Raw genomic sequence first — 12,638 nt, forward strand, 5'->3', positions numbered from 1 at the left:
ATTTTTGCCTTATCAACCTCAATACCTGTAGATGATACAACATGACCCAAAACTATCCCGTGTTCAACCATAAAATGACATTTTTCCCAATTAAGCACGAGATTAGTTTCTATACACCTTACTAAGATCAATTTCAGGTTATCTAGACAGTTTTCAAAACTTTCACCATATACACTAAAATCGTCCATGAAAACCTCAATAATCTTCACAACATATTCTGAAAAGATACTTACCATGCATCTTTGAAAGGTAGCAGGTGCATTACACAATCCAAATGGCATCCTTCGGTATGCAAATGTTCCAAATGGGCAGGTGAAAGTAGTCTTCTCTTGGTCCTCGGGTGCGATGGCAATTTGAAAATAACCTGAAAATCCATCCAAGAAACAATAGTAAGCTCGACATGCTAATCGCTCCACCATCTGGTCAATGAAAGGGAGGGGAAAATGGTCCTTTTTCGTGACGGCATTTAGCTTTCGGTAATCGATACACTGTCGCCATCCGGTGGGCTTTCGAATTGGTACGAGCTCACCCTCTTGGTTTGATTCCACTGTCACCCCTGCCTTCTTCGGGACCACCTGTACTGGACTTACCCACGGGCTATCTGATATTGCAAATATAATTCCAACGTCCAGCAGTTTTAAAATCTCTTTCTTTACGACCTCCATCATGAGAGGATTTAATCTCCGTTGAGCTTGCCGTACGGGTTTAGCATTCTCCTCGAGTCGAATTCGGTGCATACACACCGCAGGGCTAATTCCCTTGATGTCGGCGATGGTCCATCCTATCGCCTGCTTATGTTCCCTAAGAACTCGAAGTAGTTTCTCTTCTTGAACCTTTGATAAACCCGCGGAGATGATCACTGGAAGTGTCTCCCCTTCACCTAAGTATACATACTTTAGGTGTTTCGGCAGTGGTTTTAGTTCCAAGACAGGTGCCTGCACCACAGATGGAAGTAACCTTTGGTGAGGTTCGGGTATGAAAATCGGTGCAAGATCATACCTTGTCTTCGTGGTTGGTAACGTTTGCAACGATCCAATCACGCATTTAAGCTCTTCACTCAACTCTACCCTAGAGGTTGTTTCGGACTCAAAGTGCCTGGTCAGGACGACCTCTAGTTCATCCCTGCCTTCAATTTCAAAAACCTCCTGTATAGCAGGGTCAATAACATTTATCGAGAAAACAGAGCCAATATTTGAATCGGATGGATATTTCATGGTTTCAAAGATGTTAAAGTGAACAATCTCACCATCAAATTCCATAGACAAAGTACCCTTATTAACATCAATTTTGGTTCGGGCTGTGCTCAAAAAGGGTCTACCTAACAACAAAGGTGACGGATCACGGGAGTGTTCATCCTCCATGTCGAGCACATAAAAATCAGCTGGAAAAACCAATTCATTAATTTTTACCAAAACATCTTCAATCAACCCGTCAGGGTATGCATTGGTCCTGTCAGCTAATTGAATTATTATCCCAGTCTCTTTCAAAGGGCCTAAGTTTAAGGAAGCATAAATGGACTTTGGCATGACATTAATTGAGGCTCCCAGGTCTAACATGGCCTTCCCAATCAAAGTATTACCTATCCTACAAGGAATAGTAAACATACCTGGATCTCCGCATTTTGGTGGAAGTTTCCTTTGTAGAATTGCTGAAACATTCTCCCCAACTATAACTCGTTCATCCCCCTTCAACCGCTTGCGGTTGGCACACAAGTCCCTCAAAAATTTTGCGTACCTGGGTACTTGTTTAATCGCATCCAGCAGGGGTATGTTGATCTCCACCTTGCGAAAAATCTCTAAGACCTCTTTTTCCTTGTCTTGCTTCTTTGGTTTCTCTAACCTGCTAGGAAAGGGAGGTGGATTAGTTTTAGTTGTAGGAATTGGGTTCGAGGTTACCTTTGCATTTTTGTTGTCTGTGCCCTCCTCTTCCAATTCTTTCTCAATCCGTTCCTCGTCCTTATCTTTAGGAATCACGGGTTCGGGTCCTTGAACTTCCTTCCCACTCCTTAAGGTCATTGCGCTTACATTCTTTGGATTCGCCTCAGGTTGAGATGGCAACTTTCCTTGAACTTGAGACTCCAAACGGTTGATTGTTATAGCCATTTGATTCATTTGATTTTGCAATGATTGCACCTGTCCCAGTTGATTTCTCATGTTTTGTAGGTCTGAATCCGTCTTTTGTTGATTAGCAAGTAATTGCTTCATCATCTCTTCCATGGACGGACTTGAGTTTGAAGGGGGTGGTGGTGGTGGTAGGCGAGGATGATACTGCTGTTGGTGCCCTTGCTGTCTATTTGGCACAAAGTTAGACTGCCTATTTCCTCCATAGCTAAGGTTGGGGTGATCCCTCCAACCAGGATTGTAGGTGTTTGAGTACGGGTCGTACTGCTTTCTTGGCGCGGGCGCGTGGCCAGCCATGTTCACCTGTTCTGCAGTTTCTTCTTGAACCAGTGGACACATTTCCGTAGGATGACCCACGGCAGTGCACACCCCACACACTTTGACTTGTGAATTACTCCCCACAGCTAATTGTCTTACGAAAGATGTTAATTCGGAGATCTGCTGTTGGATAGAGGACGTTTCCACCTCATTCACCCTACGCGTCGGGATGTCCTCTCTTGAACCAAACTGCTGTGAGTTCTCAGCCATCCCTTCAATCAACTCCCATGCTCCTCGAGGGGTTTTGTTCACCAATGCCCCTCCACTTGCAGCATCGATTATGCTTCTGTCCCTGAAAAGCAACCCCTCATAGAAATATTGAATGAGCAGTTGCTCACTTATCTGATGCTGAGGGCATTTGGTGCACAGTTTCTTAAACCTCTCCCAGTACTCATAGAGTGACTCGCCTGGGTGTTGTTTGATGCCACATATCTCCTTCCTTAGGCTTGCAGCTCGAGATGCCGGAAAGTACTTGTCCAAGAATTTTTTCTTCAGTTGATCCCACGTGGTGATACTACCAGGCGGTAGGTAGTAGAGCCAGTCTTTTGCGGAATCCTTCAAAGAGAAGGGGAAGGCCCTCATCTTTATTTGCTCTTCAGTAATTCCCGGAGGCTTCATACTGTTGCAAACGACGTCAAACTCTTGCAAGTGCTTGTAGGGCTCCTCACCTGGTAGACCATGAAAAGATGGCAAGAGATGAATTAGACCAGATTTTAGTTCAAAGGGAGCGTCATCATTTAAATGTGGAAAAGTAATGCACAAGGGCTGCTGATTTAAATCTGGAGCAGCCAACTCCCTTAGTGTTCGTGCATTTGCCATAGTGACTTCCTCTTGGTCTGAATCACTTGAATTGTCACCAGACAAATTTGTCGGCTCAACCTCTGGATCAAGTCCCTGAGGTGCAATATCGTATTGCTCCTCCCTGAGCCGCCTGGTTTCTTTCCTCGTTCTACGCGCGGTCTTCTCTACTTCAGGGTCGAAAATTAATTCGCCTGTACGAGAAGAGCGAGGCATAAACTAGAAAAATACCAGAAAAAAAATGAACTTAAAAAGAAACAAATGATTAACGCCAGTCCCCGGCAACGGCGCCAAAAATTGACAGGTGTCGAGCCTGTGCAATAATAAATACCTACTCGAGAAAAATAAATTTTCTGTGTATAGTAGTGAGTAGGGTCGAATCCACAGGGACTGGGAAAAATTTGATTCCTTTCAAGTTCGGGACACGGGGGATTTTTATCAGAAATAAACTAAAAATAATTAAACAATTTAACTAAAAATAATTAAATAATTTAACCAAAAATAAATAATTAATTAATACAATTGTAAATAGCAATTAAATAAATGATAAATAAATTCTAGCCAAGGATACAACTACGCAAACACAGTCCATTCATCCGATCATTGATGCAAAGAAAGTTCACTTAATTTTATTAACAGGCTAGTTATAGTCGCCGATAAACTCTAACGACCAGCTTTTCCTTAATTTATTGATAACCAATGTACGACCGTTGATTACCTCTAACCAGGAAATACTCCTAGGTACGACCGTAGGAATTAATTTCCTAATTGCATTAAAAACTAGAAAAGCCTAACCCAAATTAATAACACGCTACGAGGGTTATTTAAATCAGATTGCATGTTCTCCTAGTATGTGAAAATACTAGTTGTCACCAATATTAACCAACTAAACAATTACGGATTTAATTGATTAATTTGACAGGAGATTAATAAGTCAAATTGCACATCGGGCCCTTGATATCCAATTAACAAAATAATCCCATGGAAATTAAAATAGAAAACATGCAAATATTAACAAATTAAGGAACACGTAAAATTAATTAGATCTCACAGATATTTGGGACTGCGTCTTCGCGTTGATCCTTGACTAGATGAGAAAATTAGCCACGCCTCATACGAAAATCTTCACACAATTCAATTGAATTTAAAGACATCATCTTTCTTCGATAATTGAGAGAGTGAATAACAAAGCTCTCGGAAGAAAATAAGAAAATTGCACAATAGAATTCAACAAACCAAAACAACTCCCTATTCTCTCCTCTGGAACATCCCTCGGAGAGAAAAACTACAAACTCCTCTATCCTCCTACGGAGCTTAATTTTGAAAGAAAACTACAACTCACTAGCCTCTTGTCTTCTGCCATCGTTCGATATATATAAGGCAAGCCTTAGTCTTCATAGCTTTTTCATAGTCTTTTCTCCTTGAGCCCACTACTCTACGTAGGGAGCAATTGGAAAAACTACAATCATCAAAGCCAACATCTTGGCTAATGAGTACATCTCCCACCATAAGGACAGACTTTCTACGTGGTCCCCGTTAGATAATGAAAGAAAACATCATTCCAATTAATTCCAGCACAATCATCAATTCCTCTGCAATTATCAAAACGGAGGAGTCCACTATAATCATCAATTCCAGCACAAATACACCCGTGGAACCTAGCTTGTATGTTCTTTAGAAACTTCCCACGTGTGGAGTATTTGTTGTAAGAAAATCTCTCTTTTCTGCTCCACTTCCTGAAATTGAGTCCAGATGCCAAATATAAGTATATGTTGACAATTAAAATAATATTTGGCATGGAAACAGGGAAAAATTAATAATAAAATTACTAACAATTAACACCTTATCAGATACTTGACCATATGAACAAAATTTGCGAAAATTGGCACTTCAACTATTGTACTAAGACCAGATTGACAACTAGTTCCCCTTCCATGGTTCTATTCCTTAAATATACTTCACAAAACGCAACAGGCAAAAAGCTTTTCCGTAGGTATGATATCATTAATTTATTTTGAAGAACCATTCCTGTTTAAAGCCCTTGGCAAGTTTTTCTTCATTGTAAACTACATATCGCTCCAACATATAAAAGTAAACCAATGCTATTTCTTTCCGGTTATCATTCAATCCAATGAACTAGGAAGATGGCCGCCTCCTATATATAAAATATATATGCATAAAATATATAATTTAATTAGTTACAAACTTATGATAATGATATTATTAGTTATATATATATTATATAATGTATATTAATATATGTAATATTATTGATATTATCAATTATACTAATAATTATATATGTGTACTAATACAAATTATTAATTGGTTATACTAAATTTTCTAATACATTTATACTAAGTCGCTAATTACAATTAATACAATAACATTTTTTTCTCAAAAAAAAAGCACAAGCACAATAATGAATTAGTGATTGTATTTATGCCAAAAGTGAAAACTTGGCTACTTTAATTGTATTTATTTCATCATGTTGGATTTTATTCAAATAACTTTTATTTGATTGTTTTTATAAGTTTCAATTGTGAAATTATAATGAATAATAATTTGGTGATATGTTGGTAGGGAAAATGACCCGTTTCATCCCTCACATTTCGTAAAAATATTCTTTCCGTCCCTCACTTTTAAAATGAAGCAAATTTGTCCCTGACATTTAAAAATTAAAACTATTACATCCTTGAACCTAATTTTCAATTTGAATCAAACCATCCAATAATCCAGTAATAAATTTCAAAAATAGAATTGACAGATTACTCGATTAACTTCATCATATTTACATGGCATTTATTAAACCAAAAAAATAAAAATTATAACATAAAAGGCCATTCTTTGTCTTGGAATAGTAGAGTTTTTTTTTTGGTAAATCTTTTCATGCACTATTAGTATATCCGTTTGTGAATCTAGATCTGTATCATAAATATAAAATTTGATGTTTAAATTAAAATTAAAATGATATGACGGTACATAAAACCGTCAATGTATACAATAATAATGTAGGAAAGATTAATTTTTCTTTTTTATGTTATAATTTTTTATTTTTTATTTTTAGGTTCATTAAATTTCATATGAATATCAAGTTGAGTTAACCAAGTGATCTACCAATTACACCCACAAAATTTGTAATCAGGTTGATTGGTGGTTTGATTCAGATTGAAATTTGGGTTCAGGGATGTAATAACTTCAGTTTTTAAATGTCAAGGACGAAATTGCTTCATTTTAAAAGTGAGGGATGAAAAGAATATTTTTGTGAAATGTGAAGAATGAAATCTATCATTTTCCCTATGTTGATATTTTGGTATTTGATTGTTTGGACTTTTCCATGATGCCACAGACTTCCCATGTTTATCCATTACTCGTCCATGCCTTCTGCAGTCTCAAGAGATCCATTTAACTATCTTCTCCCTCTGCATGCATTCTGCAGTTCTTCTGGGAGTCTCGCTTGGACCATTGCCCATCAGAGTTTGAAAAAAATCTACTAAAACTTTTTATTTTCTTTTGTTCAATAATCCATTATTCAGATCAGGCAATGTACAATATACAAAAATAAAAAGCTAATGATTAAATTGCAACGATGATTAAAAGCTGATGATTAAACCCTAAACCCTAAACTTCGGAGTCGAGAAACTGGATGAAGCGCACGATTAACGGGGTGAGATTTTGTGGATAGTGATATATTTGTCCATTGATATAAAATAAAAGGTTTTTCTAATGGGGCCTAATGTGTACTTGTTAGTACATTTTAATCACATCTAACTTACCATATGAATTTATACATTGACAAATTATTATCCTATACTGCATTTACATGCTTTCCCTAATTAATATTATTTTTTCAAAATATGAACACACGAAGTCCATATTAACAAGTGACCATTGGACACTCATTAGACAGATCATTAATTAACGAGTGCCCATTGAAATGTATACATATAAAATTCACCTAATCTATCATATATATACATATGCTAACAATTATTAACCTCCCTTGCATTTATATACTTTTTCTATTGTCCTCCTTTGCATTTATATACTACAATTACTATCCTCCTTTGCAATTACTCCTATGATGTTTTCCCATATTCTTCCCTCTGATTAACACCCTCCTGAAGTCTTTGATAATCCTCAACCTTGGGTTTTATAAGATTACAAGTAGCCTACAAAAACAGGCATAAAAACTCACCGGATTTCAATTTGTTTTTGTTTTTTAGGATAAGATTAACTACAAGTAGAAACGTACGTATAGCGAGATTTGAGCCTAGTTTCTCCTACTCATGTAAATGGTCAATGTGGAGAGATTTTGTGGTCAGATTTGATCTCTCACTGGGCATTTCAGCCTATTTGTTGCAAAAGATCGTCCTTAGCTGCTTGCTTGCTAGCAATGCTAGGTTCAGATATCTGTCTCAGTATTCAGTACATAATTTTTTTTTACTGTTTGAAGTGCGAGGAGACTAGCAGAGTAGTTACTGAATTACTGGAGCCTGCCTGCGTTATGCTTAAACTCCAGCAGATGGAAATTTTTTGACAAGTTGGCAAGGAAAAATTCATAGAGACCTCTCATGGCTGATTATTTGTGTGATTGAGCAAAAATTCAGAACATTGTATCTTTTTCTTTATATATAATCCTTTTTTCTCAATATGCATTGTCATTCCTTTTATTGATACTCCAATAAATGATCAAACACCGTATATTAGTTTCCTTCAACCGCCTACAAACGATGATCGTGGTAGATATTTTGCTTAGATTCACGATAACTCATTTTTATGAAGAAAAGCACTTCAGGGTAGGTGGCACTTTCAAGTAAGCTCAGCAAAATTTTCCACGTACAGGTACAGAGAGTATCTGGACTATCATAATCAGAAGCTTCAAGCTCTAAAGTGGTCAAATTTTCGACAATGGCCAACCGCTGCAAAAAGTAGAGAGCTTCCATGCGAACAAGAAGTAAGATCAAGTATAAAGCTTCTAACAATGTCTGACTCATGAGAGGAAAATTCTCTAAAGCTTAGAATCAAAGCCAAATTACATGAACAAAATATAAGGAAACCATGCTACACCTTTGAGAATGTTTTCAGACAAAAAGAGAGGTTTCACGACCTGCATGCGCCCCAACAAATTTAAGAGCATGCTGATGAAGTTAATCAATTTTCCTCCCAAGACAACTGGGAGATCCAACCTGCAATACTTTTGCATAGAAAGACTTGAGTTTTCAAATAAAATCTACACGATTCACTATTCTAGTCAAAATTTTTAAGATTTGCAGCATCTATACCAACTTCATGCTTTCCACTCACATAATAGGATGAATGTTCAGGATTGGATGACTTTGCAGTAATAGCAAACATCTCTACTATACTAAGGACGCCAGAAAGGCACAGAGGAAAAAGTTTGCAGAGGAGTCAAGAAATAAAGATTTTGGGTATGGTGAAGAACCCAACAGAACCAATTCTTCAAGCAAATGACATCCCTGAATAAGCCTATTAACAGTGCCTTAATCAACAAATCCAAAGCCCTCCAAGTGCATAACCTTAACACTTGGTAAAGAAACCAATTCAGGAATAATCAAATCCAAACTCCTATTTGTTTTCAAACTAACTAGTGCTCGGCACGGAAACATCCTAGGAGTAGATATCAAATGCTGGGAAACTACGGTAGTTTCCACTATTCTAGTCTCCCACCAAAATCTCAAGTTCTTTGACATTAATTTGAAGCACAGAAGCAATTAACCGGTCAATTTGGAATCTATGAATTTCATCTAATTTTGCCAGGTACAGACAAAATTTTCTAAAAGAAGCCCCTTTTCATGGTTGAATAACTCTATCCCAAAATCTAAAGGATTATAGAACCATCCAATCACAGTCATGTTTGGTGCCTTTATGGTAATTATATAACATAAGATATATATTGGACAGTGAAGTGAAAAGAAATCTCCATTTGCTGGACAGGATTGACATGGCTGGCTGCAGCACTTTTGGTAGGGAAAAACAACAGAATGTGTAGAAGAAGAGACATAGAAAGAAGTAAAATGAAGGCATACATACCTTCAGGGAGTGGTGATATAAGTCAAGTGACTTCACACTTTGTAACCAATTAATAAGCTCAAAAGCCTGCTGACTACGAAATAACAAGCCACTTTCAGTTCCTTCTGCGTCGTGATGCGACAATGAAATTGTGGCTCTAACAAGAGACTTCAGTTCTTGAATGAACGCTACTCTTTGAGCATCAATTTCATACACCAAATATTTTCAGTCTCGGGACATTTAGCATAAATTAGGATTTCCAAAACCGCTGACTTCAAGATATTTTTAGGCTGTTACGCTCAATTACATAGTTGTAGCGTCCTCCCAAACTAGTAAGTCTTAAGTTTTTTCAATGAAGGACTAGATAAATACAAAACTATGGAAAACTAAATACAATTCTTCAAGAGATGGGCAACCACGAATAAGTCTTAGAAAGTATTTTTCATCTACTAATCCCACACGTCCTGTCAAGTGCAACACCTTGAGATTTGGCAAAAAAACTGAAGTGGGAACAAGAAGATTCACTTGCCATGATAGTTTCACAGTTACCAGAGTTTTGCAAATGAATATTTCTATAGGAAACAATCGTCACACTGAAGAGCAGCAGATATAAAGAATTCCAGCGCCATCTGAAATCTTTCCACCAGCCTATCGACACAGACACTCAATTTTCTAAAACAAAAGTAGTTTGAGCTAAGTGTTGTTACACATGGCGTCGCCCGGACTCGAACCAGAGACCTTCAGTGTGTTAGACTGACGTGATAACCAACTACACCACGACACCAGACGTTTGAACGGCTGTCTTATCCTCCTAAGGAATCATAATTGAGATAACAAAAGCGTGTTTTTGATCAAGTAACTTGATTATATATTAGTCTTGTGTAATATGATGAGTTGACTTCGTCAGTTTGATTTCCAGGTAGGGAGAAGCAAAGAAAGTTTAACCAAAGAAAGTGAGAACCTGCAAGTATCTGTAGACTGGTGGGTAATGCATTTGCGATTAGCTAATCGAGAAAACACACCGCCTGATTTATCAGTCCCATTTCATCAGGCTTCTCAAGTTGACGATGAATCTTTTGATAGATCTTCTTCGGTCTCCCCAAATTAGTTGAGAACCCTGGAAAGGCGTCATTGAATATTCCCTCTCCTCACTTCACTTCTCTTCTCGAAATCGTCTACAGACTAGCAGAGTTAAAACTTCAAAGGTATATAAAAGGTTGAAGACTTGAAGAAATATAAAAGGTTTATTGCACTTTATTCCCCGTACTCTTTGAGTGTAGTCACATTTCCCCTCCTAATATTGCACCATTTATCATAGTTTTTTATAGTTGAAAGTCGAGGGCCCGATCTACTTGATACTCGAAGTCGGATTTAACTTGACTTGGTCGAATTTCGTTTGAACTTGGTTTGGAAATTAATTAAACAAAGCATGAATAGCGTGACTTGTTTATGGTTAATTGTGCTGTGCATTTTTCATCTATACTGAGATGGAACTCTTTAAACCCTAAAATTGAAATATAAAATTTATCCTGTTTGAAGCTAAAATATCTCATTTTAAAATTAGACCAAATTGTATCTCATCTTATATTGCAGGACAAATTGTATGCCTAAATTAGACCAATTTTATAGTTTGAAAACTAAAATATCTCATTTTAAAATTTAAGTACTAAAGAGAGAATTTGGATATAGTTGAAAGACGCAAAATAGAATTAACTCTATTCTGTTTGAACTTTGGCTCAATTAACATTGTTGTTAAAATTTATATGTAAAAAAATTCAAACAATTTGAGTTTGTCCGAAAAATGTTTGTTTTAGTTCAGTCTTGATAAATATTTAATCCAAGCTTGAAATAGTTAAACCAAAATTGGCAATTTCTTTTTAAGAAGGGGGGACAAAGAACAAAAAGGACAAACTATTCATCCTCAATCTACTTAATTTTTTTCCATCTTTCTCCATCCTCATTAATGAATGTGTGTAGAAAAACAAATAGTAAACCACTTTAGTCAACTGAACTCATTCCTTTTCAAGTAATCTTTGGATTGATTTTGGTAACTTGTGTGTTTCACTAATTTTTTTTTTCTAATCTGCTGCAGAGTTTGACTAATCTTCATGATAAAACTAAAACAGATTTACTACTATCTTTTGGGTTGCGACAATGATTTGGTGGCAACTATTATTTTAATCTTGAATTTTTTTTAATCATGAATTTTTTTGTTGTTGAAATTTGATTGATTAGCATCAGCTAAAGTTCTTAGCTCTCAAACTTTTTGAGGATTAATGATTTTTTGGCGCTTTGATTTGATGTAATTATAGAAATTATAGGATCAACTAAAGTTCTTAACTCCATGGAGAAGAAGTGAAGAACCTAAATGAGTCCTTTTCTCACAAAAATTCTGGCTATTGATATCTATTACAAACAATACATCTTGAATTGAGCCTTGTGACCTTGCTGCAGTATCCATCATCCAATCCAACAGTGCCAATTTAACATTGCCAATAAATTGTGAGGGTACTCACTTCCACTATACTTGTCAAGTAGTTTCCAAATGATGAAGATCTTATCCAGGAACATGTTTTTCATTGAAAATAGAAATAAGCTAAAACCTATCATCTCGAATAACACTAGCAGATATAACCATGTTATGCTTTATTTTCCAGGTGCAAATGATCCAGTTCAGCTGAAAATTGTATATATTGCAAGAAATTCCAGTTCCGCTTCCAAGTGATGTACCAAGCCACCTGAAAAGGCATAAGCAATCACATCAGATGACATTTGATCCTTGTCACAAGTTCAAACATCTTTCAATTTTTAACAATAAAATTCTGAAATAACTGGTCATATGTAAATGATCTCAAGACACAATCGTTAGAAACAACAACCAGGAAACCTCCCCTTACACAAATTCTTTAAAAGACAGACACAAAATCCAAAACTATTTGTTGGAGACTCTTTTTTTTTTTTTTTTTGTTCTTCCTCTTGGTTATCAGGAGGATGAAAAGGCGTAGGACATGTAAGAGAGATGGATATAATTTACTAGGAGATTTTCATAACTGCATATGGAATTCATCAACTTCTCCTCCAAATTCTTTTGTCGAGCACAATCTGGTAAACCTATCAAAGCTTTGAGGCTTTCTTGAACGACAATATCCTATTCCAATCCTCTGACAAGGACTTCAAACATTGCCATTGTCCAGAAAGAGACACCTTCTTCAAAGAATTACCATTCTGCAAAAAGTAGGGTGGAAGTTTCAGAGAAGTTGTAGATATGTTATGGGTGGCTGTTCATAAATTATGGAAACATTGTTTATTGTTGGTAAAATTACGAATTTACCAAGTTCGTAATTTTACACCAGCTCCAACTACCAATTG

General features: G+C 36.5%; 1 protein-coding gene and 2 non-coding genes across 3 annotated transcripts in view; 1 reads left to right on the forward strand and 2 right to left on the reverse strand.

Moving 5' to 3' along the window:
* Window positions 1–2,716: 2,716 nt before the first annotated feature.
* LOC113765784 overlaps window positions 2,717–12,638 on the reverse strand; it is a 43,982-nt gene continuing 34,060 nt past the window's right edge. Inside the window, exons 3-5 of the mRNA XM_027310039.1 lie at window positions 8,080–8,224; window positions 2,777–3,106; window positions 2,717–2,730 (exon numbers count right to left, since the gene is read on the reverse strand). Coding sequence (XP_027165840.1) covers window positions 2,717–2,730; window positions 2,777–3,106; window positions 8,080–8,224 — 489 coding nt within the window. The remainder of the gene's footprint in view (window positions 2,731–2,776; window positions 3,107–8,079; window positions 8,225–12,638) is intronic.
* Window positions 2,779–2,885, forward strand: LOC113752691. The gene has a single exon (XR_003464894.1). It is a non-coding gene; the product is annotated as a small nucleolar RNA R71 (small nucleolar RNA).
* Window positions 9,980–10,053, reverse strand: TRNAV-AAC. Its single transcript has one exon. It is a non-coding gene; the product is annotated as a tRNA-Val (tRNA).

Source organism: Coffea eugenioides, chromosome 1 (genome assembly GCF_003713205.1).
Source record: "Coffea eugenioides isolate CCC68of chromosome 1, Ceug_1.0, whole genome shotgun sequence".
Taxonomy (NCBI): domain Eukaryota; kingdom Viridiplantae; phylum Streptophyta; class Magnoliopsida; order Gentianales; family Rubiaceae; genus Coffea; species Coffea eugenioides.